Source organism: Schistocerca piceifrons, chromosome 5 (genome assembly GCF_021461385.2).
Source record: "Schistocerca piceifrons isolate TAMUIC-IGC-003096 chromosome 5, iqSchPice1.1, whole genome shotgun sequence".
In the NCBI taxonomy this organism is placed as follows: domain Eukaryota; kingdom Metazoa; phylum Arthropoda; class Insecta; order Orthoptera; family Acrididae; genus Schistocerca; species Schistocerca piceifrons.
In genome coordinates this window covers 253807268-253833758 of record NC_060142.1, presented here as the reverse complement: position 1 = coordinate 253833758, position 26491 = coordinate 253807268, and the positions used below count along the sequence as shown (strand labels likewise).

General features: G+C 41.6%; 1 protein-coding gene and 1 pseudogene across 1 annotated transcript; both read right to left on the bottom strand.

The window, feature by feature from the left end:
- Positions 1-2234: 2234 nt before the first annotated feature.
- On the bottom strand, positions 2235-2353 carry LOC124799524 (annotated as a pseudogene).
- Positions 2354-14489: 12136 nt separating this feature from the next.
- LOC124798684 (ejaculatory bulb-specific protein 3-like) lies at positions 14490-17804 on the bottom strand. Its single transcript, XM_047262188.1, has 2 exons — positions 17590-17804; positions 14490-14836 (listed from the first exon to the last, which is right to left on the bottom strand). Exons 1-2 carry the CDS (start codon positions 17774-17776, stop codon positions 14646-14648), a joined length of 378 nt encoding a protein of 125 aa, XP_047118144.1. The 5' UTR covers positions 17777-17804; the 3' UTR covers positions 14490-14645.
- Positions 17805-26491: the final 8687 nt, after the last annotated feature.

Genomic DNA, 26491 nt, shown 5'->3' with positions numbered 1-26491 from the left:
GTTGTGCAGACAAATTTGCAACTATACTATGAATGTTTTGAATGGATACAGTACCATGTGATTTAAATGGTATTTTTGCCTGAGGGTTTTTTGTGATTTTGTATTTACGTGGAAAATGATGTCCTAAGTGAAATGTTAAATAAACTTCTATCTCTTGCATTACAAGTCAGCATTTCCTCATCCCGGGTATAGCCTCGTGGTGGCCTTACATTCTAGGCTTGATAGATGTAAAGAGTAACGCTTCTTCTCTCTGAAATGTTTGCAGTTGGCTGCCCTTATGGTAAGCTCATTCCAAGTGAGACATACAATTTCTAGAGGTATGTTGCCGGTATTTTTCCCATCATTATAATGATTGTGACAGGGCTTCGGGAGATGTAGTAAACTTTCCATCTCTTATGGCGTCTATTTCCTCATTTATTTCCTCACATGTCTCCCACCAGACGATTCTTCTGTGATGTGAGAAGCACATTACCAGAAGAACTGTATTAAACTATTTTGGTATGTACAAATCAACGAGTACTTCTACTGGACTACTGTACTCTGGAAGCACCTAGACAGTGAAGTAATTTGCCTCCACTACACGTGATACGCAGTATTAACATCAGAAGGCGGCACTCTCCAACCAGTGTCACCGTGGCTGCGTGAGGGATGTGTGCCCGACAGACTGACAACCCTTCCCACAGCACAGCAGTCGGGACCTTGCAGTGATTACATAAGCAGGTGGCAGAGCTTCAGCCAGGCACGATGCCTAGGCTGTTAGGTGGTAATGCAGGTGACACCACAGGTCGCTGGCCCAGCGATCAGTTTGCCTCCGTAGATCATAGGATCGCGAATGGATTCTCTAATATATTGAGGCGGCCTGGGTGTTTACAGAGGCGCCAAGCCGCTCTGAATAAGCTCTGCGCCAGGTGCTGACTTCAGAATCTCGATAGGAAACGTCTCTACGTACGAAGTCGTGCCGCACCAGACACGGCCGACCGTCGGAGCAGCTAGTGTCTGCCTTCACCATCGCCAGGACCGGGCTCCTGCATCAGAGACGATGAGGAACTTCATTTAGGTTATAGAACTTCACTACGTCCTTTTGTTCTCTTTCTGAGTGCATACCAAACTTTGTCTGTTTCACCGTAATGCCCCTCAGCCTAAATTCAGATTTCTGAAATTCAGCGCTTATCACGAACTTTCACAAACTATTGTAGTGATGAACTTTTCTGCTCTTCAAAATGCATTTTAAGTACTTTTCAATATAACTGTTATGTGCTGTTTACCTTGGATGTGTTCACATTGTGCCCTAACCGGCGCAAGCCGCCCGTTGTGGCCGAGCTGTTGTAGGGGCTTCAGTCTGGAACTGCGCCACCTCTACGGTCGCAGGTTCGAATCCTTAGGTTAGTTAGGTTTAAGTAGTTCTAAGTTCTAGGGGACTGATTACCTCAGATGTTAAGTCCCATAGTGCTCAAAGCCATTTGAACCATTTGAACATAACCGGCGCAATGCATAACACCCAGTGTTTTCAGTCGTCTCCTTGTTAGTGCACATATCAGGAACAACTTTATTCTTCCGCTACGAGAAGTTCAGCTAGGCCATTCTTCCGCCAATAGTTACGTCTGCTACAAGAGAGAGTCCTGGAACCTACAACTATTGGATGTATCCAACAAACAGTTCGGCAGTGGCACGTTAACACTCTTAGCACAATATTTAAGCACCCGCACGCCGGCTCTCGCCAGTTCTCAGTAGTACCATTTCCCGTTGTCATCAATTCCAGTTGCCTACAGGTCCCAATTGTTATTCGACAGTTGTCAAGTGCCGTCATCAATTTCCGGACAGTTCCACTCTTCAGAAACCCAAGGCCGAGCGTCGCAGATTAGTCGAAGTGATAGTCGAAGTGGTTATGTAATCAGAGACAGAACTTGAACTCTGCCTATTTAGTCAGTACTGAACATTAGGTGGATTAGTTGTAATTATCTACTGTTTTAGGCTGGATTATGTTTAGAACTTTACGCCAGTGCCATACCTTCGCACTCACAAAACAAAGAACCTCCGAACAAGCCTTAAGGTCCAACCGTACGGACCAGCCACCGTCTCATCCTCAGCACTTAGGCGTCACAGCATGCGGATACGAAGGGGCATGCGGTCAGCACACCGCTCTCGCAGACGTTGTAGTTTTTTGTGAGCGGCGTCGTTACTTCTCAACCAAATAGCTTCTCAATTGGCCTCACAAGGACTGAGCGCACCCCGCTTGCCGACAGCACTAGGCACTCCCGGACGTTGACCTATCCAAGTGCTAGCCAAGCCCGACAGCGCTTAACTTCGGTGATCTGACGGGAACCAGTGTTACGACTGTGAGAAGGCCGTTGGCCCTAACACGTGAAAAGCTGGGAATTTTTTAATGTACATTACTTTAATAAATGATTGTTCGTTTCACATGTGTAACCGCCATTATTCTGTCTTCGATGTACTGCCCTGTGAAGTTACCGTGGTAAACAAGATAGTAGACCAGAATGAGATTTTCACTCTGCAGCGGAGTGTGCGCTGATATGAAACTTCCTGGCAGATTAAAACTGTGTGCCCGACCGAGACTCGATAGTAGACCACTTACATGACGCTACGAAACTTAGTAGCGTGGGATTCTCTTCCTGTTAACTTTATGTTAGGCAGGCGAGTTAATGAGGAATACTGCATGAAGATAAGCAGTCTTCCACGCTTTACGAAACGCGAATTTATAAAAACGGTTTATAAATTTGCCCACCCCCGAAGGTGAGTAGTTTGTGCGGCTGACTGCAGTGCGGAGGAGCCGAGTTCCATTCCCACATTGGGTGCACTCAGCCTGTTGATTGAGAAGCTACTTGACCGAGTAGCTGCAGCTCCAGGTCACGAAAACAGACCACGGTCGCGAGAGCGGTGCGTTGACCCCATACTCGTCCATACCGCATGCAACGACGCCATTGGCAGAAGATGACGTGATGGTCGGTCAGCGCCGATGAACTCGTCAGGACCTGTGGATGGAGTTTATTTTTTTTATTAAATGTCTTTACTCAGCGTATAACCGGAAACAAGTAAGAACCCCGGAAACCTCTCATTTTTATATTGTGGATGTAGACACATTAACTTTTTATTCTGTATTACCACGTCTGTGAACAGTTGAGTGATAGTAGGTGAATGTGACTGCGGCATTTATTGTATTTCCAGCATGCCAACAAATGTGGCATTCATGCCGACTTCTTAGTCAAAAGCAACATGAACAATATTAAAAGACCTCAGTTTCGTCTCTCCTGTTGGTAGCGCACATTCCAATCCAGGAATACCCTATGAAAGTGAGTTACACTGAGTATGTTAAAAAAATAGCTTAGTTTTTACAGTACTGAGAATCATACGTGCTTCATTATCGAGATCACTGTGCATGAGTTGTGAACCATGAATCGCTTATAGGCATAGAGACCACATCACTATGCCACAGTACTGTCCAGTGACCATTTCAACGAGGTTCCAGTTCTTTAATAAGTTTTGCTTTTCATAACTTCTTCAATTTACGTGCAGTATGAGATACTATTCCATAGAGATTGCATCAAAATTTGTTGGAGGTAGGATGGGACCTTAAAGATATCTAGTTGAAGGAGCTATACTTGTAATTTCGCCCAGAGCTATATCACAGTTTGTCACATACATCAAGGCCGCAAGACACACTGCTATTAAAACTGACACCGCCCAACATCATAAACGACACTAGCGGCCTAAACATCTGAAAATGAGGGAATGCCTTACAATCAGATACAACGTACGTATAATGTTTATTTAATATTCTTTTTGTATGTAATTTACGAAACATCCTCTGAAGCGTTAGTAAAACATCAAGAGATATGAATGAATGAAAATAAAAGTAAACAGTGTCAAAATTCGTTAGTGAAATATTCTAAACTACGAGGGTTGGAACTTAAATAGTGGTAACTATATATTCACAACCGATACAAAAGAGTTACATGTTTGCCCCTGTTACTGTCCTTCAAAGTAGTCACCAGCGTTGTGTAGAACCCGTTGCCAGCGATGTGGAAGGCGTAGTACACCGTTAGCAGAGCATGTTCTGTTGATGGTGCGAATGGAGCGGTATACTGTCTGTCCAATATCTGGACCAGTTCTGAAGCAGATCCCACGAAGTGGTTCCTTCACCTTCGGAATCAAATCAGAGTCACGGGGGCTTAGGTCCGGTAAGTATGGTGGACGGTACAGTACTTCCCAGTCCCATCGACCGAACAGAGCAGCCACAGCTTGCGCTGTATGCACCCGCGAACTGTCGTGGGTGGGTTGCGCAGAAAGTGTCGCGGCTTCTTTCGCAATGCTGGTCGCAGGTGATGCTCCAAAAACGAACAGTAATACTGTGCATTGACGGCCTGCCGTGGAGGACGTAATGCGTTAGGATAACACCATCACAGTCGTACACGAGAATCACCATAATTTTCACCATACTGTGGCTCTGACGCACTTCAGACTTTCGCGGTGACTCATACCGATTCCCCGCAAGCCTCTCGAAGACCTTGATTACACTGTCATGTTGTACGTTCTCTGGCGCATTCAATCTTGATCCAACTCCGTTGTTCCTGTTTCGAAAACATAGTGATACCGTTACGTTAGACCGTTCTCTCAGAAGTGACTGTATTTCCATCGATTGTGCGCACGTTGGTGACGTGGAACGGGCGAGTCCATTTTCTCGGAGGTAAGGTAGGTATGTCAACAACGTGTGCTCTCAGCGACAATAGTAGATTCAATTGCATAGTGTCCCACAGCAGTGTTGCCACTATTTAAGTTCCAACCTAGGTCCAATTATTTAAGTAGGAGTATTCTCTAACTTCTTTTCGTCTTTCAATCTTGCCTATCCAGTAGCATACAGACACAGATAAAGAGTGTGTTTCTTTAAGGACCTGGATCAAAAAAAGCTTGATCTTCTTTGTCAATAAAATTCTTCTAAATACGTGAGCGTATTGCCAATGTGTAAAAGTCGTGGACGTTTCAGCCACTGTTGCAAAAATACCGTGAATAAGGCCATCTGTACCAGTGGCCGAAACGTCAGGGAATTTTCTTCACTTGAGGTTACAAATCCAGTATAATCCTATTGACTGCTGCAATGGCCGTGGAAACCTACACTTAAACTTATTTTCTTTCGTCAGTTTGCGTGTATGATTTACGTGTTTCTCTTCCCTATTGTTGATGTGATCTTCAGTCCCAAAACTGGTTTAATGTAGCTCTCCATACTACTCTGTCCCGGGGAAGCGTCTTCTCCAAATAACTACTGCCACCTACAGACACCTGAATCTGCTTATCGTATTCATTTCTTGGTCTGCCTCTACGATTTTGATCCCCCACAATTCCCTACAATATTAAATTCTTGATCCATTGATGCCTCAGAATGTGTTCTGTCAACCGATCCCTTTCTCTAATCAGGTTGTGCCACAAATTTCTTTTCTTATGAATTCTATTTAGTACCACCTTATTAGCTACGTGATCTACCAATCTAATATCCATCATTCCTCTGTAGCTCCAAATTTTGGAAGCTTCTATACTCTTCTTGTCGAAACTGTTTATCGTCCACTTTCCACTGCCACAGATGGCTGCACTTTGGACAAATACCTTCAGAAAAGGCTTCCTAACATTTGAATCTCAATTCGATATTAACAAATTTCTCTTCTTCAGAAATGATTTTCTTACCATTGCCAGTCCACCTTTTTTATCCTGTCTGCTTCGACCATCATCAGTAATTTTGCTGCGCAAATAATTTCCCTCAGCATTTCCCACCGAATTCGACTATACTCCATTATTCTTGTATTGCTTTTGTTGATGTTATACCCTTCTGTCAAGACGCTGTCCATTCCGTTTAACAGTTCTTGTAAGTCATTTACTGTATGTAACAAGCTACGTACATTGTCATCGACAAACTTCGAAGTTTTTATTTCTTCTCCTTGAACATAACTTCCTACTCCAAATTTGTCTTTGGTTTCCCTTACTGCTTGCTCAGTATACAGACTGAGTAACTTTGGGGATAGGCTACAACCCTGTCTCACTCCCTTCTCAACCACTGATTCCCTTTCAATGCCCCTCGACTCTTTTCACTGCTGTTTGGTTTCTGTACAAGTTGTAAACAGCCATTTGTTCCTCTTATTTTCCCCCTGCTATTTCCAGAATTTTAAAGAGTGTTCCAGTCATCGTTGTCAAAAATGTCTCTAAATATACAAATACTATAAACGAAGGTTTACCTTTCCTGAGCCTAATCTCTAAAGTAAGTCGTACGGTCAGTATCATTTCTTGTGTTCCTTTATTTCTCCGAAATCCAACCTAATCTTCACTGATGTCGGCTTCTACCAGTTTTCCTACTCTTCTGCAAGGAATTGGTGCTAGTATTTTGCAACCATGATTTATTAAACTAATAGTTCTGTAGTTTTGAGACCTGTCACCACCTCCTTCCTTTGGAATAGCAATTACTACATTCTTCTTGAGGTCTGAAGGTGGCACACCTGTCTCATAAATCTTGCACACCAGGGGAAAATTTTGTTATGGCTGGCTCTCCCAATGCTAACGGAATGCCGTCTACTCCCAGGTCCTTGTTTCGACTTACGTCTTTCTGTGCCCTATTAAATTATTCTGGCATATACCGTATCTCCCATATCATCCTCATCTAAGTTCTCTTACCCTTCTAAAATATTGTTTTCAAGCTCATTTAACTTCTAAGACTCTCTCTCTTAGGACAGGCTTTTCTTTTGAGCCAGTAATATTTATACAGCTGCTTCTCTTTTCTCCAAAAGATTCTTTAATTTCCCTGTCGGCGGTACCTATCTCTCCCTTGAATATGCTTCTAAATCTATTAGCCATTTTGCACTTACTATCAATCTTGTTTCTTGGACGTTTGTATTCCCTTTCACCTGCTTCATTTGCTGCATTTTTAAAGTTTCTCAGTTCGTCAACTGACTTCAATATCTCTTGTTTTAACCGTGGATTTCTACTAGACCTGGTCTTTTTTCCTACATGATCCTCTGCCGCCTTCACTATTTCATCTCTTAAAGCTGCCCATTCGTCTTCTACATTGTTCCTTTCACCTGTTCTACTCATCTGTTGCCTACTGCTCCCTCTGCAACTTCCAAGGATCTGTGGTTCTTTCAACTTAGCCAGGTCCTATTTCCTTTATTTCCTAATGTTTTACAATTTCTTCAGCTTTAGTCTACAGTTCATAACTAAAAGAGTAGACATCTGCCCCTGGAAATGTCTTCCAATATAAAATGTAGTTCCAAACCTTCTGGTGTCTCCAGGTCTCTTTCACGTATGCAAACTTCTTTCATGGTTCTTAAACTAAGTGCTTGCGATAATTAAATTACACTCTGTGTGAAATTCTACCAGGCGCTTTCCTCTTTATTTCCTTTCCTCCAGTCCATATTCACAAAGTATTCGTTGTCCTACTGTCGAATTCCATTCCCCCATCACATTTAAATTTTCATCCCCCCTAATTATCTGAACAATTTCTTTTATCTCCTCATACATTTCTTCAATCTATCCATCACCTTCGAAGCTAGTTGGCATACAAACTTGTACTACTGTCATTGGTATTGTCATTGGGTCTATCGTGGCTACAATAATGCGTTCACTATTCTGTTCATAGTAGCTTACGTACTTTGTTATTTGCTTATTCAATATTAATCCTACTCGTAAATTACACCTATTTAATTTTTTATTTATAACTCTATATTCATCCGACTACAAGTCATGTTCCCCCTGCCACCAAATTTCACCAATTACCACTATATGTAATTTCTACCTACCCATTTCTCTTTTTAAATTTTGCAATCTACCTGCACAGTTAAGTGATCTAACAATCCACGCTCCGATCCGTAGAACTCCAGTTTTGTTTCTCCTAACGATGACATCCTCCTGAGTAGTCCCCGCCAGGAGACCGGAAAGGGGGACTATTTTGTCCCCGAAATATTTTATCTTGTTTTTCCTTACTATGATGGGCATTTTCCTTATCACATAATAATTTTTCACGCAGATAATTGTTGTACTTATCCGTACTGTAAAATAATTTTATTTAATCTAATAACTTCAAAAAACATTGTTTTGAAGATTCTGAAGTTTGTGAGTGTCATGTTTCTGTACTTGATGTAGCAAAAACTATGGAATTGGTTTCTTCCGTGAATTAAGTATTATTGCTATTGACGTTTGACTAGACTGTGTGGCTGTTCTCTCTCCAGCGTCATTAACGAAGACGTTCAGAAATCGATTTGGCTCGACAGTAGCGATCAAAAAGGTGATGGAGTATTTCTGCAAAAGGTCATGTTCTTTACTATTTAGTAGGCAAACGATTCCGGATTAATCCACCATTCAGATCTCCGGGAAGGGACTACCTGAGGAGTGCTGGTGGTGAGGAAATGATTGAATAGCCGACGGAATGATACGCCTCTACGAGTCAGCGTGTGGATGTGTGAGTGTGATGGGAAGGTGTAAAATATGAAAAGAGAAATGATCAGTCAGGATATATTGTGCGTCAATGAATGGATGAAAGATATAGATTTTGTATCAGACGAACTTAACTTCACAACGAAAGCATCAGAAACAGGTGTAATGGTAGTTGGATTCGTTACGAACAGGAAGACAGTGCAGAGAGTAAGTTACCGTGAACAGTTCAGCGATACGGTTATTCTCACCAGAGTCGACAGCACATTTATACCATCAACAGTATCAGGAATAGGTGCAGACGTCTCAAGGAGAAGGTAAAGAGGCAGAGAAGTTACTTGAGTATACTGAACACGTAGTTCACAATGTAAATGGACATTAAAATCTAGTACTCATGGAGGACTACAAAGTTATAATAGGGGAAGGAGCAGACAAATGAATTTTGAAAGAATATGGGCGTGATAGTAGGAATGAGGCAGAATAATGAGTAACTCGGTCTGGTACTACATGTCAGCTGGAAAGAGCGAATAAACTGTTCAAAAATTGAGAGAGGTGGTTGTGCACTTGGTTAGATATACTTCATAAGATTCGAGCTGGATTACACATGCACAAACAGAGATTGCGACATTAGGTATTGGACTGTAATTTGCACCCAAGAGTAAGTAAGGTACGATTATAAATGAGTAATTATGAAGAATAGGATTCATTATGAAGAGAGTCGCTCGGAAGACACAAATTAGAAAGAAATTAGACGCATTTTAAGTTCTTTAAGGTTGCAGATATGGCTATAACGAAGACCACCGTAGACATATCAGTAGAAAAACGGCTTTTAGAGAAGATGGTCCGACAAATCTGAGCATGATGAAGACGAATGCGAAGAAATGTCGAGTAACTGATCGACGAAGGAAGGGAGTACACGAATGCGCAGCAAAAGGCAGGAATACAGTAATATGTGTCCCTTGCGCAGTGGACAGCGGTGCACGGGAAAACAAGCAGTGGGCTTCTGGCAGGAGGAACAGCAGCTTGGGTGTTGGCCGCCCTCTAGCTCTGGGCCCAGCAAGCAGCAACGACGAAGCGGATGACTGAGGCCTGCTGTGGGTTTGCGCGTGATACCCCTTTTTAATGTATTGGTTGCGGCGCCCATTTAAGATTCTTTTTGTCAGCAGTCGTTTTTATCCCAACACCAGGTGTAGACGGTCATATAATATCGCAGGTGTCATTGGGGCTGGATTTACTGAAATTTGATTTAGTAGCGTTATGAAGTTGGTCTCCAGTTGTTAGCATTACTAAATTTTTAGACTTTACTTGCTAGGACCGAGCAGTAAATAATGGTCCACCAAATGCACTTGGTCACAACCGAACCCAGTCTTCCACTTCCCATTTTAGCAGTTGGCCTGTTAAATGTTGGTAGATATAGTATAGGCTTGTTACAGAAACCTAAGGAATGACAAATGCAGTATTGTCTGTTTTTAATGCTGCAGTTTGTTGCACTATATAAATTCGCTTTCGTAAAAACATTGTCGCGAATTATTATAATCGATACGATTCGCATTCACTGAATCCAGTGGACAACAGTGCAGTTCATGGCCGCTTGGCGCTTTACGGTAGCAGTGTCTAACAAAAATACGCAGAATTGTTACGACTATATTAGACTGTGCTATTATTTCCATCGAAAGAAGTAATGAAGTAATCATTTGTATTGGATGTAAGACTCAAGTGGGACTACCCAGTACTTAAGTCATACGAAGTGCAATCAGGAGGGGTGGGCTTGTAATCTCCGTACCGTCAGATTTAGGTTGCCCTCAGTTTCCTTAAATCACCCTAGGCGAATGCCTGGAAGATGTCTTTTAAAACGTCATCATCGACTTCCTTCCCCATCCTTGACCAATTAAGTTTTCAGCCGATGTTTAGTGATCTTCCTGGAACGTTACACCGTAATTTCTCTTTCATACCTAAATATTAAAACATTGACGTAAACTTCTTTAGCTTATTTGCAGTGACTGTTATACTTTGCAAAACAAACTTGTTGAAGACGAACAGGTTTCAGTGGTTTTCAACAATGACTAAGTTACGCACGGATTTCAGAATGTGAGTTAACAGGTTTATCTACGCCAAGACTATGACGCTACAAGTACAAAGGGTTGTCAGAATCAGCACACGCCTTGGGATCTCTTCAGGCATAGTTCTGCTGCGGTACGGATAACAGGTAAGTCATAGTATCCGATTGATGTGGCACAGCAGTTGGAAACATAGTCCAAAGCTGAGGTACGCGGAACAGCACGATTATTAAGGGCAGAACGTCTGTATTACAAACAAACGTACCGTCAAGTTCTGGCGGTAAGTGGACCAAATGGAATGTCGTGATCTGCTGTGGTAAAACGGAACCAACGATTTGACCCAATCCGCACAGACCTGGGTGATGCAGAACGGAAGACAAGATCTTGTACCAAGCGATTTCCATATTTTAGATAAGCCAAAGAACATATGGGGGGAAAAAGATTTTTCAACTATGATGACGTTCACAGAGAGGTTCCCTGATGGCTCCGTGACCAAGGAGCGGAACTGAACGATTCGTGGAACTTTATTCCCTCTAGGTACAGGATTTCCAACCGTAGATTTATTAGCTATGATAGAAAATACTACTATGTTTGCAATTGCAACCTACGTCCTCAATTATTTGCTAGATCTATTCCAATCTCTGCTCCCTCTGCAGTTTTCTGTACTGCTTCCTCTAGTGTCATGGAAGTTATTCCCTCACGTCTTAATATATGTCATGCCATCCTGCTCCTTCTTCTTGTCAGTAATTCACTTATGTTGCTGTTCTCTCCGATTCTGTGCAGAACTTCCTCATTCCTTACCTTATCAAACGGTCCAAATGGTTCTGAGTACTAAGGGACTTAACATCTGAGGTCATCAGTCCCCTAGAACTTAGAACTACTTAAACCTAACTAACCTAATGACATCACACACATCCATGCCCGAGGCAGGATTCGAACCTGCGACCGTAGCGGTCTCGCGGTTCCAGATTGCAGCGCTAGAACCGCACGGCCACTTCGTTCGGCGTCATTGGTTATTTTGGTGCCTAGGTAATAGAGTTCCTTAACTTCATCTACTTCGTGACTATCAGTGCTGATGTCAAGTTTCTCGCTGTTCTCCTTTCTGCTAATTCTCACTGCATTCGTGTCTCTTCGATTTACTCTCAATCCATATTTTTACTCATTAGTCTGTTCATTCCATTTAGCCGAGTCTGTAAATCTTGTTCACTTTTACTGTGGGTAACAATATCATCAACGAATCTTATCGTTGATATCATTTCACCTTGAATTTCAGTTTCACTCTAGGACCTTTCTTTCATTCCCGTGATTGTTTCTTCGAGGTATAGATTCAATGGTAAGGGTGAGATACTGCGCCCGTCTTAAATCGGTTTTAATCCAAGCACTTTGTCTTTCTCTATAGCTTACCCTTATTTTTCTCAGAATTTCGGACAACTTGCACCATTTCACAATGTCGAGCGCTTTCTTCAGTTCGACAAATCCTGTGAATGTGTCTTGGTTTTCCTTAGTCTTTCTTCTATTATCAAGCGGCAAAGTCAGTATTGCCTCTCTGATGCCTTTACCTTCCTAAAGCCAAACTGATCGTCACCTGACACATTCTCAATTGTCTTCTCCAATCTTCTGTATATTATTTTTGTCAGTAACTTGGATGCATGAGCTGTTCAGCTGATTGTATGCTAATTCTCGCACGTGTAGTCTCTTGCAGTCTTCGGAATTGAGTGTATGATATTTTTTCGGAAGTCAGATGGTATACCGCCAGACCAGAGTTCTATAAAAGTTATGTGGCTTGCTGTAATAATATTTAACTTACGTTTTGAGGTCCCATCGTATAAAAATACGTTCATAAGTCCTGCAACGAAATACAGTTATGCTTCAATGCATATTTATATTTGTTATCACTGAAAGTCATGAATATTTGCCTTACATTAATGTGTCATGGTACAGGTAACGGCACTCTGATTAGTATACCACTGCTTGTCAGTGAAGTGGCACGATGAGGGTGCAATCTTCCTGTTTGTTTATCCATCGATTGTCAATGGAAGAATTTCGGATCCCTATCAGTCTAGCCTGGTTTATATTATTTATGCTGTCCCTAAAGTACTGTAAGGGCAATTTTGATCGTTATTATGAAAATTCAAGCTGGATTTCCTTGCCACTTACAGTCTGAGTAACTTACGCACTATCCCCTACTGACCTTCCTGTCGACAGCTCGTGAAGCGCTTTCCAATTTTGGTTTTCCTCAATTTCCTGCTCCGTCATCCTACCCGACGACACCTTATTGTTGGCAGTTATTTCTAATACACTGAAGCTCTTACATGCAGAGTTGCTGAAGAGCAGTCATGTTGAAAATCTTGAAATGTGTGCCTGCCCAGGTACCTAAAATAGCGTATAAATATAGGGACATTAAACTGAAATCGTAAAAAGGGGCACATCTTCTGGAGATGACGGTTGTAAAACCGCCGAAACCATGGTCAAGGTTTAATAAACTTGTATTTTGGAACTGGTTGGCCATTATTCCTAACGCTTTGAAACTCCTGAAAGTATTGGAAGAGCTTCACATCATTGCACTGGATGACGACATGGGGCATATTTCACTGACATATTTTACACCCCTTCTTAATGGTAGAGTGCTTAACTTGATTGCATAGTGAACTAATCACATCTGAAGATTGGATTAAGTTGTCGAATCCGGTGATGTGAATACTGTGCCTATTAGGATATCTTGACGAATTAATTTATTATGGGAAGAACACACTACAACAGATTTGATTCATTTTGTACTGGAAGTTCGTAGGTCGCTCTGTGTAAATATCGGCTAACCTTGTTATCTGAATTCGGAGAGTCTATAGCTACACTGTGTATCGGTAGTGTCGATCTCCTGTAAACTATTCACCTAGTAAGTGGAACCTACACAATATGTTATTACCCGCTGACAACTTGATAACCACATGTTCGTTAATATACTGAGACAGCTGTTTCTCTATAAAATAGGCACTAGCTGACAGAGCCGGTATTGCCAGGGTATTCATTTCGCTAATTTTCTATTACGAACGGAAACAAAAAATGAACTGTGTTTCAATGTAATATAGAAAAAAATTCATTTCCATGTTATCGTGAAACAGCCGCACAAAGAGATATTCATAATGTACAAGTGGATAAGTACAACTGCTGATTTTGTAAACGTCTCGAAGGCAACACTTCTTCCACAGCTCTATCGACGGCTATTGTTTTCGCCTATTGCTGTTTACAGTTATCAAAAGCGCTGCCAGGTTTCAGACATTTCATCGAATTGACCCGTAGGAGTGTCTAAGAAAGAAAAAATGTATTAAAACAACATGCGTGATGCGGTAATTTTTCCACGCATCTCAGTGTTTATGGTAACATATCTCTTGAAGTATGAATTGTACAGTGATGTATTTGTGTACGTATATTCAGCGGCGCGTGTGAATGATGTTCCCGAAATATGGTGGGAATAGGGGCAGTAGCATAGAAGTAAAAGACTTAAACGTCATGCACAATGCGGCAGTTTATCATGTATCTCTGTGTTTGTGAATTTATATTTCCTGAACTATGTCTGCTGTATGGCAACTGCAATTCGTCACACTGATGACGTAGGTCTGCTGTGCCAATGCTGAGGCTTCCTCTCGTGTTTTCGATATTTCCATCACCAATACGCATAGTCTGAATGAAAATTAACTGTATTTTGAAGAAGCCTGTGAACTTCTCAACTTTAGAAAGACGGATATTACTTAGTCATAATGAAGGTAATTTGTTGTGATTGGCTCGTTTTCGCATTATTACCTCCCACAAGTTCTCTATATGAGGTAACCGCAGTGAGATACTTCACAAAAGGAAATCTCACTTTTTGAGAATTGCTCGGAAACAAGATTTCATTTTGTTCTTATAACGCTAACATTAACGAGAGATATGCTCAAACCTAGGATTTTGCAGTACAATTCAGCAAGCTCTTTCGCTTTCCAAACATGTTCAGTTTAAGAAGAGGAACAACAGACCTTTCAATTAACAGACATTTATTTTAGAAGATATGGAATACAACAATGGTGGAAAAATGACGGCATAAATTAAAGTTCCTTGGTGGTATCACAGAGACACAGCCTGTGGTAACTGCTCTGGAGCTTTCGCAGTTCAGCACCAAAGATGTACCGGTGTTTATGCGGAGACCCTCTTGAGCTCATCGCCGTACTTCTGCCTGTAGGTGCCGGTGGGGTCGTACTTGTTCTCCAGCGGCGTCCACAGGTCGGGCTTCTCCTTGATAAGGAACCTGATCACCTTCTCGGCTCCGGCCTTCTGCTTCTCATTGCACTTGGCGCAGTCGTCCGTCAGCGCATCAGGAATGGCGGCTGTTAACAGACAAGGAACACAATCAGAAATACAAGGGCCATCAGAATACTGTTAGATGGAAATGCATCATGAGATTCATATCCAGTGGGAACATCCCTTTTTATGAAAAGGTGAGTATTCACGTTCATCTCATTAATGGAGTCCTACTTTGTGAGAATATAGGAACAGATTAATGCAAATGGTCGATGTGAAAGTCCTTCGTATGGACCATCTGCATCAGATATATAGTACAGTGGAGCTAATAAAGCGTAAATTACGCAGCAATGAAAATTACGTACATAAATGATTGCAAGTATAAATATTATTGTTATAGCCTAGCTGTAGTGAACAGGACATTGTGCTGCTGAATAAATGTTGTATCTCCCAATTGTATCTCCGAACTCTCAAATCAATATTTATGGTAATAGATAAGTCTTTTCAATAATAATGAATTTTTTGTACAGCCGTGTTGATTTCATTGCTTTCGCCACGGCAAACCAGTATTATTCACTCTTTGAGTCTCTATCTAATATTTGGGAAAGAACTAAATATGTGCGTCTTGTAGTTAACGAGAATGTCCAAAAAGTCCCCCTATCATTTCAAAACATAATTTGGTAGCTATTAAATGTATAAATCGTCGTTTACTTTAAGACGTCTAGCTGCTCTCGAAGCTTTTTTTCTTTATCTTTTGTTGCAGATTTGAATTTGGGGTGCATCAAAATAGCAACCGACCAAGTGAAGGTGCAGTTTGTCTTGTGGCGTGCAAAAGCAAATATGTCACAAAGGTTCTGCGGAATTAAGACTTCAGTATGGGACATCAGCTACCGCAACTCGTGGTCTTGCGGTAGCGTTCTCGCTTACCGCGCACGGGGTCCTGGATTCGATTCCCAGCGGGGTAAGGAATTTCTCCTGCCTCGAGATGACTGGGTGTTGTTGTGTCGTCTTCATAATCATTCATCCCCATTACGGTCGGAGGAAGGCAATGGCAAACCACCTCCACTAGCATCTTGCCTAGTACAGCGGTGTGGGTCTCCCGCATCGTCCCCTACGCTCCTCGGAGTATGGGACCTCATCATCATCATGGGAGGGTATTCCAGGCAAAAGCAAGCATAATGAGACGTTTTATAAACTTGAAAAGACCAGCAGTGTTGAAGACTAAACATGAAGTGAACGTCCTTCAGTGTCTCCAGCCGGTATGGTTACAGTACAGCTGCAGCCGTCCATCATCATCCAGCATGATTGGGCCTACATTAGACTGGAGTTTGAAAGTGCAGGATGTTCTGAACGACGCATTTTCTGAGATATGGATCGGTTGATGACTCCATCACATCGGCTCCGCACTCTCCTGATGCCACGCCGTTAGACTTCTTTTTGCAATGTTACATTTGATACAGTGTACGCAACACCTCCTAATGATACTGCTACCGATGGTGCACGAATCGATAGATCAATCAGAACTGTTGATGTTACAATGTTGACCCATACATGAGAACAGCCGTAATATCTCCAAGATTTACATTGACGTTTGAGAGGTGCTAAACGTTCTACAACAAACCACGATGATCTATCTCTAACAATTTCGAGGTTATTATTTTTAGAAACGTTAGCGTGGATTTACGGACATCCAGTACGTTACTGATGAACGTGGTGATGGAGGATTCTGTAAGCTGTAATTGCTAGAGTGTCAAGTGATATTTAGAATGGCTACACTTATCAGATCAGTGCCGTTTAGAAACTAATTGAATACAGTACACTTCTTTCGAATCCAAGCACTCAAATAAAGAGCAATTTTCCCAATAAATATTTCTGAGCTTCCTGTTCACAGGTGTATGTAACTGGATTCCAATGAAAATAGGAAAACTGTTCCTCTATTACTGGAGCTAGAAACTGTGATTCAAGTACAGTCTCTGTCTAGACTATGCAGAGTCTAGGTAACAGATCTTATAATTGATCATGGGTATCTTGTATCTACAGATATTTGATATACAAAGTAAAATACCTAGGAGGAAAGTGATATTTGATATGCAGAAAAACTTTTTAAACTAGTGCAAAAGCGTATTGTAGGCCGAGACATTCTCGTGTTAACAGAAGCAGCAATAAAAGAAAGAAGAAATATAAGGAAAATTTTACAAAATAAAAAGTAAAATAGAGAATAGTTGAAAGAAAGAAGGCAAATACTATAGAGGAAGTCAGAGTTTTTAGTACATTCACCGAATAATTGAGGACGTAGGTTTTAAGTGCTTCTCTGAGATGAAAAGGTTAGCACAGAAGAGAACCTCATGGCATGCTGGTTCAGACAAGTCAGAAGACTAATGAGAGAAAGGTTGATGTTACTGGCATGGTATGCATCAAGTAGATTCATAATGATCAAACTGCGTGGAACTAGCGTGTAGATAGCACTAAAACTGCAATTCTTTCATTACTGAAAGCAGTGCACGCTAGTTATACCTTTTCAACTGTGTCAGAACGGCAAATTTTTTAGGAAGCAAACACGTAAGCAAATAATGTAAGCAACAAAGTTAGCTTTTTTCTGTCAACAGAACGAGTAATACAAGCAGTGAAATCTCATCAGTATCAGCAGTGTAAGTGAAACTGTCACCAATGTTTTGAGTTCTGTGAGGAGATACAAACTGCAAAAGGTTATATGAAATACATTCTTAATCTGACTAAAACAGATTCATTGTTTTGCAGGGACGAAAGGGATTTAGAGAATAAAGAGAAAGATAAAGGCCATGTAGAAATTGTCATACATTTTGAGTAGAATTACACTTACCCTTGAGCTCCTTCCCATCAGGGGTGCAGGATGCATCGCTGTCTGAAAGGAGACACTCGTGGTACTTCTTCAGTAGGCGGTCGTTACGCAGGATGTCGTCCAGGTCGATGTTGTCGTACTTGGTGGTGTACGCAGCGGCAGCTGCCACCAGGCACGCCATCAACAGGGTGAGAGTACACTTGTGCATCGCGGCTGTTAAGAAAGGTCCCAACTGCGGCTGTCCAGTGATGTGTCGACCACAGAGTAAGTGGCGTCATATATACCAGCTGTTCCGCGCATGACGTCACAGTGTTTGTCTCTGCACAGACTATGGAGTGGTGGCGACCTCGACTGGTCCACGCACGTGATCGTTCCTCACAGCTGGTACCCCGTTTGGCTGGCAGCCGCTTGAATTCTCAGAAGCGTCGTCACCTTGACGAATTACTGGAAATTCCTTCACGTCCTTTGTTGGATAACGTACCACGAGATTTCCTGTTCTGATTTTTCCGCTGTCAACGTATGAATCACAACTGGCCAGACAGAGGAAATATGTTGGATGTTGAATTCAGCAGAATTAGTAATACTTGTGATGTCATTGACAGCCACAATACTGCAGTACTGCACTAACAAGTCATTAAGATATATAGAACTACTTCGTCTGCGTCACTACATATCTGAGAGTAATTCATATTTACGGTATTTTAGGTAATGTCAAATTTGAAGTTAAATTTTATCAAATATAGATTACATGGAGGAGAGGTGCTTGACAAACACTTAAATAAATTAAATTTTTTGTTGGTAAAGCAAAATTTCTCGACATAAGCTCCTTTATGTTCCATGTATTTTTATTCCATGCTTCCAGCTCAGTGTAATACTCCTTTGCAGAACAGCTGACAGGACACTTTTGTTCGATGAGACTGTCCTTCTCCAAGACATTTTCTGGGTTTAGAAACGGAGTAAGGTGATCAGCACCTGTCTATAGAGTATAGCTGCCTTATTAGCTTGTCGATCTTGTCATTTGTGATCGTTTCTGGAGGGCATCTCCTATTTTATGAGCCGTCATCTCCAGTAACTGCGACTTCACCCAGAAACTGCACTGCCACTGCTTTCTTAGCTGTCTATAGGAATGCGCTGAAAATTGTAACAATCGCACTCATAAAAAAGTGTCAAGGAACCGAAGAGATTTGTAGATGATAATCTGAGTGAAGGGATGATGCATGGCTACAGGTCTAGAAACATAAAAATGTACTATTTTATGAGGTTTACTTTATAAAATCGTGTTATTTTAAACTGGATAGTTCCTTACTGCTTACACGTATTTTCAGACTGAACTGGAAATTACATGTCTGATACATATAATAGTGATTGGGCTTAAATTATATGAAATGTGAAGCAATTCGTTTTATGAAATGTAACGTGTAGCAGACGTTTAGACGTCACTGGATCACTAATGACACGAAGAATGACAACATAGTTACAGAAAGGAAATGAAATGAAGTGATAGTGCTGCATTGTTGGCCAGGAGGCCGCAATGGGGAAAGTTCGGCCGCCGGGTGAAAGTCTTATTTCAATCGACGTCACATTGAATGATTTGTGTGTCGGTGATGATCATGATGAAAGGGTGATGAGGACAGCGCAACACCCAGAACACGATCGGAGAAAGTCTCCAAGCCGGGTGGGAATCGAGCACGGGCAGCTACATGGTAGGCAAACGTGTTACCACTCAGCTAAGCAGGCGGACACGATAGTTATAATAATGAATAAACAAACGCTGGGGGTTAGGAGTGCTGATTGGTTAATCGAAATCTCTGGTTGTGTCTATGCATGAATTGTGATAACATCTGCAGTAACAACGGTCACTGAACGGCTGAGGAACAAGCTCAGAGTAATTTCTGACTTGAAATAAGTCACCAATACGCCACTTATGCTGTAGTTAAATGTACAAATTAACGCAGTCGATCTGTAGGAATCTGTTTATTCCTCCTTCAGGTGTTAGTAAAGGTATATCAGCTGGAGAATAGCTGATGGTGATGTAAGTAAAGTGAAATTTTTCTTCAGCTCGTGGGTATACTGAAATCTGAACAAACCAACTCCAAGAGAAACAGTTATTCCGCGCCTAATATGTAATAAATCAAGTTTCACACCTCCCAGAACGTAAATGCCCCTCAAGCGGGATTCGTTATACAAGAGAACGACGACCTAAAAGTTATATAATATCGTTGTACACGATCCTTCCGTATGATAACTGACGTGTCTGCCGATGGCAGGCCCAAGTAGGCATAATACGTACGCGAAACTAACAAAAGTTTACTGATCACAATTTCCACAAAAATATTCTCGACAGTGAAACAAAAGAAATTGTGGTTCTTCATACGTGAAACAAAATGACTGTTAGTAGTTCAGCAAGTAAAACAAAATAAATGATGGTTCGTCAATAACGGAGCACTTACGCTTCGCGAATCACAATGTAAATGAGCAAGTTCCGTCTTGGGTAAAAGAGCTCCACTCGCTTCAGTTGAATCTTCTTTATTTAAATGAGTATGTCTGTTCTTAAAGTGTTGAATGGTTGAGAAGATGAAACTTCTACGTTATTTGATTCTGAAACAGCTGAGTAAAACTAAACGTACTGAGCTACTTTCTCTTTACTTTTTCTTATCATGCCAACACTGACCCCAAATATTGTAGCGCAACGCAGTCTGACTGCTCAAAAAATTACAACTTGAAGTAAAATAATTAATTCAACAGAATGGCCCTGAGTAAAAAGAAATCTTAACAATAGCCTATACATTACATTAAGCACTTACCTCACATAAATCTTCATTACGCAAACTACTGCAATACAGCGAGCGTCAATACTGCCAGCTAAATAAAAGATACTAACTACTAAAGCCACTAACTTCTAATAGGGATGTGGTTATCAAAGGAAAGACTTTGTTTCAAACCAAATAATGTATTTTTTACCTTAATAATGTGACATCCAGTCAAAGACGAATATAAATGGTCATTGACATCCAGTACAAAGATATATAGTCGTGAATAATTTTCAATCTCCAAGTCGGATACTTCCAGATCGTTAGCCTACTCTAACACTTCAGACCTTTACCCACTATCAATGCTAACTTCTCACATTTAACATCCATCACTGCTGGCTGTTCACCTCCAACTGCCCAACAGTACTTCCATCACTGCTGGCGACTAACTTCCAACTGCCCAACACTACTGGCTATTAACTTCCAACAACGAGTCAAACCAGCCAGAGAGTCCCTTACAAAAAAAGCGCAGTCGGCGATCCAATACAAAGCGCTACACAGCGCTGCCAACACAGAAACAGCCCACTTCCACAGGGAACAGAATTTTAAAGTCTTACGAGCTTATATTAGAAACAGTGACTTCAGTTTCAGTAGTCACTCGCTGTTTAATGAGCTGAGTCTTGAACTTCTAATACCTGTTGGTTAAAACGGAAGAAAGAAGTATCTCACTTCAGATTTAAAACCAAAGTTTGAACTGATGTTTCACTCAAAAACAATAAACATTGAACAGTTCTTAATGTGTACTTAGCTGAAGAAGTATTGAGAGCAAACAGTAATGAAATATCTGAGTCCGACAAGGGGAGCAACTTATTGTCTGGTACTAAATTGTCAGCTAGGAGAACCACAGTAGAATTATACCAAGTCTCAACGAGCATATCGCTGATTCCTTAGTGTCCCAGCTGAGAAGGTGGCGTGCTGTCCAGAAGTTGATGGCCCTGTCCTTGGAACGGCATAGTGGAGATGTTCAGGTTGCTATCTGTGATGGATCTGCTCTCCTAAGCTCGTGCACTGGCCTAAATAGTTGTCCCGCGGACAGAACGTGTAGGCCGATTTTTGGCACATGACATTGTGGATGCATGAAGAGGTGCTATTTGCCAGTGACCTCTACCACCACCGTGTTTGCTGCCTGGTGAAGTAGCTGGAGTTCTGTTTATGCCCTCTACTGGTTTAGCTGCGAATTTCCGGGGCTACGAAGTGCCATGTCATCTGCACTGTAGGGACTGAGCACGCTGCAACCCTCACAACGAATAAGTTGTACACGTTACAATCGGCGCCTGATTTCTAGTGTGTAATGATATTCCTCTCCCCTCTCCTGTGACGATGTTCGTCAGAAAATTGTCACGATCAACTTCGTAATGTGCAAGCGATTCCACACCGAATGTCCGTCGTTGTTATTCACGGTCTTCTGTTGGGCTGAGAGGAACCCAGCAGGCATACACCTCTGAGTAACCCAACTTCTGGGTGAATGTGTCAGCACTGACAACAGAGACGTCTAGTTGTGCAGCGAGGTGTTTAACTGTGGTCCATCGATCATCTCGAATGAAACATGCCCGACAGGACAGGCATCCTGCTTTCATATAAGAAGCCACAGGTGTCTGCGGCCGACCGGCACCCGGAAGTTCGGGCAGGTTTGGGAAACCTTGTTATGATGATGACAGACCCCTCGCCCAACGACTCAGCGTGGTATTGTTCACTGCCAGGTCTCCGCAGAAATTCTTCTGGCTATTATGAATACCTCCAATACTCTGGGTTGTAGCCAAAAGAAACGCTAGGACAGCTCTCCATTACAGTCGCCATTTAGAAGTCTACGAAAAATGCCACCACCTGTGGAAACTACATGAAACTATAGGGGCTGAAGTGGGAATATTTTACGAATTCGCACAACAAATTCTGCAATTTGTCATCCGGAAATCGCAGAGAAAAAAGTGCTGCATTACTTATTTAACGCACTTACCTGACATCGTATCCTTTGTACATAAGGTTTGTGACTCGCTTAGAAATTCACTATGGCAGCATAGACCTCATTAATATCAACTTCATCAAAATATCAATTTCATCACGTCTCTGTGATGCAGAAACATAAAATAAGAAAGAATACTTCCTTCTTAACTCTTTTAAAGCCCACCTCACCCAGAGTGAGAGATGCCGTACGTTTTCTTGACGACTAGCACGCCGGCTCCCAAGCTGTCACTCTTGACCGATGGATGCCTGAGAGGACGGAGCTTCTCACGTTCTCAGATGATTGTTCTGATACCGATTTTTCGATGGATATCTGCACCTGCCAGTCAGCTGGGATTGCTCAGCGCCAAAGGTGACACCAACACTGTTTTATTCTGTACGTAGGCACTTGAATCAGACCTTTTTCCTACCAAGCTACTGGCAGCAAACTTTACACAGCTAGGCAGCTTAGGCAGAAGAGATGGCCGTACCCACTAGCTGCTAATCAACAGTAAGGCAGTAAATCTTACAGCGAAATTTGCTGCCCATGATTCTGATTGACGAGCTGGTCAACAACAGTTAACGCGTGCATGACCCTTCCCAATAATTTTACCAAACCCAAAATATATGTTCCTACGACTTGTGGCTGCTTGTTTCCTCATTTGTTCGTCGCATAAAACAAGCATCATGGTAAATGTGCCAGCTGGGAATTAATTCGTTCATCGTGCAGATCCCCTGAAGAAGGAGAACATACACGGTTGAGAATCAAGACAAGATAAACACTAACAAAACCTTGTAGAAAGCCAATCCTTCCACTGTGTTAACAATAAACGGCCTCTATACTTTGTTTTATGTTCGTACCCAAGTGAGAACGACACACTGCTACGTGTGAACCAAGGTAGCCAGAAGAATGGACTTTATTAAGTCAATTAACAAATAGCCTATAACAATCGTCTCTCGGGGTGTAACCTGGTACAGGTTAGAGTCTTTCACTCTTCAATGTGCAGCCGTACGGATGTATGGGACTGGGCATAGTGTGTGGATGACGAAATAAATACAATATCTCTCATCAACTTTACGAAAATCCAAGTTCTAAATTGTTCAAAAGTTCTACACCAGCTCGGAGTCCCCACGTGCTACTGCACGAAGAGATTTACCCACACATTGCACGGCACACACACTTCAGTGTCCCCCCCCCCCCCCCTCCTCACCCTAAATTTGTTGGACTTACAAGTTTTGCTGCGTTTCATCTATGAGGTGCCAACTTAAATTCGTCGCAATGTAGCGAATTTTAAATAAAAGTATTTAAAGTAAAACAAATAGGCAGGATTTGCTACAGCAAACTCACGTACGCACTGACGTATTTTTTGAAGTTTCACAAATTCGAGTACATTTCCAATAAAAACATAGAAAAATCGAAAATCCCATTTCACAATACATAATTTTCAGAGCCTTGCAGAGTTTATTTTGGTCTTGGAGGCGATTGAATAAACCACGATTATTTGCGTAGGCTATCTTTTGAAAACCATTAAAGTTCCACAGCAAATCAAATTATACACTCCAAAGTGGCTACGCACTGAAACCTTATGACTGCGTGTTGTATCACACGCAACCCAAAAAGTAACAAGTTCACCAGACGCAGAAAAAGTAGGAACGTAAAATGTAGCCGGGTCGCGGAAGGATACAGGGACCAGCGCCTGGAGGCATGTGACTGGCGGCAATGAGGTAGTACCAGCGCTGGTAGCCACACCTGTGTCAAGGCTCTCACCACCCGGAATGGCTGTGACTGCTGAAGACTGTAGGGAAAAGTTTTTGAGTAAATCGGATGGCTTTCCGGCGATCTCCAGCGTCCATGTAGCGAGCGAGCAAGTGAAGAATGATGCCACCCGCCCTACACAACTGTATGAAGGGCAGCAGGATCGCAGGCGCTAGCCGTAAAAACCATACTGTGTAAAGTCTTCTATTCTTATTCCAGTTAAATTTAATGTAGACAATTATAAACGAAGCCACTTACTTTATAAAAATCCAGCTTTTTCCTAAGTTATATTAAATTAGTAGTTGCTCGTATTTTACTATTCCTAACTTAATATTCACTTGATTACACTGGCATTTTTCATAAAGATACATTTGGGCTTAATATTTACTTGATTACATTGGAATTTTTCATAAAGATACATTTGGAAATACAATGTTTCCGGCATACATATCCTTTTTTAATAGGAGAAGATAACAACAGCCTATAGGAATGTTACAGCTTTCAACACTACCGTTAGCTGCAAATTCATTATCAATTTATTGGGAACCGGTTTCTACGATACACTTTGTGATCACAAGGCCCTAAAAGTAATATGAAAACAGCTACATTAGAAATAGCGTGACATCAAAAGCAACATTGCACCGAGAATAAAGATATATAATATGTAGCTATTCTGTTGTCTAAAAATTACCTATGTGCTACCTTAGCAAGCGCATTGTAAAATGCTGTAATAACACAACGATTGCAATCATTATGTTGTACTCCATTTCAGTACTGCTACGCACGTGGTCACTGCAAAACTCAATCACTGCACCAACAATGTGACGTGAAAGTGTCATTGAGTTCACTGAAACAATGGAAACTAATATATATCAAAAGAAACGAAATAATTAACAATACGCTGTTATTGACATCTCACATATAAATATCCACTGACCTTGGGAATGATCGTGCATCCAAAATAAAGACAAAACCTAATCTACTGTTGAGGTACATATCCATAATTGTTTGACATATTAAGTACTTAAAACAGTATCCGTGCAAGACGGCCACGTAGTGGAATCCAATCACAAACTTGCCGACATATATGAGAATAGTGAACTAAGTACATCGAAGGATTACCCAACATACGCTGGAGCTCATTAGTAACAGTTCAAGATGCCTGAATAAGGCTTGTAGACGAGAAGCATGAGATTAAATCATCGTATTACACCTGCTAGCCAAAGACTACAGTAATTGGCACAATAACAGGCCGAATCTATGTTGCACACAGCACGCAATACAAAAGTTAGAAAGAAACGTGTGCTGCCTGCGCTTTCGTATGTTACGATTATTAGTCACAAACCGAAATCGGCGACACGCGCTTATTAAGAAAAAAAAGCAACTTGGCTGAAGCAGAACAACTAGCTTCGGTGGCAGCGAACGTAGTGAATAACGACCTACATCAAATGTGGAACAAGTGGAAGGGGAGATTCATTACATAAAAACAGTATGGACTGTTAACATCCGAAGTAATGTACATGTGGATGGTCAAGATAATAAGTATAAGTCACCTAGTACAAGGGTACTCTAACCTAACTATCGTGTTTTATCGTGGGAAATTTTGTCAGCTATTTGAGCAAAACATCTCATGACTTCGGTGGGTACGAATAAAGATAATAACAAATTAGAAAAGAATGGAGGAGAGGGGATGGCAGGCGGTGTAGGGGGGAAGGAAAGGGAGAAACTGATACAGAAAAACCAGAATGTAATGTAAAATTACGATGATTACAAAATTGCCACCTCTTATATCACATCATACATACGTAGTAGGTCAAGGTAGTATTCAGCTGTAATCTGCATACAAGTAAACACAATAACTCGTAACTGCAGTGGGTGTTAATACAAGGCCGGCCGAAGTGGCCGTGCGGTTAAAGGCGCTGCAGTCTGGAACCGCAAGACCGCTACGGTCGCAGGTTCGAATCCTGCCTCGGGCATGGATGTTTGTGATGTCCTTAGGTTAGTTAGGTTTAACTAGTTCTAAGTTCTAGGGGACTAATGACCTCAGCAGTTGAGTCCCATAGTGCTCAGAGCCATTTGAACCATTTTGTTAATACAAGGAAAACAGGCTACACCAAGCTTAGAGAAATGTACAGAAATAGAAACATTTATTCGAAGAACGGAGAAAAGAGGGCGGGAGGGAGCATCCATGACATAAAAGCAGCAGCATATGGTTGCGGATATCCGAAATAGCAGGGGGGGGGGGGGGGGGGGGGAGGCAGGAGAGACACATTACATAAAAGTATAAATTTAATGTAAACTAACTGTGTAAAGGTAGCCACCATATGGGTCACTAATATCTAACGTCATGTACTTGTAGTTGGTCAACGTAATAAGAGAATCTGATCTACATATAAGGGCACAGTAACCTAAGAAGAAT

Excerpts from the sequence above, each read along its gene's own strand:
- LOC124798684 (XM_047262188.1), bottom strand. The coding sequence starts at position 17,776 with ATGCACAAGTGTACTCTCACCCTGTTGATGGCGTGCCTGGTGGCAGCT. Across the intron at positions 14,837-17,589 it reads TGATGGGAAGGAGCTCAAGG|CCGCCATTCCTGATGCGCTG; the intron begins GTAAGTGTAATT and ends GTCTGTTAACAG.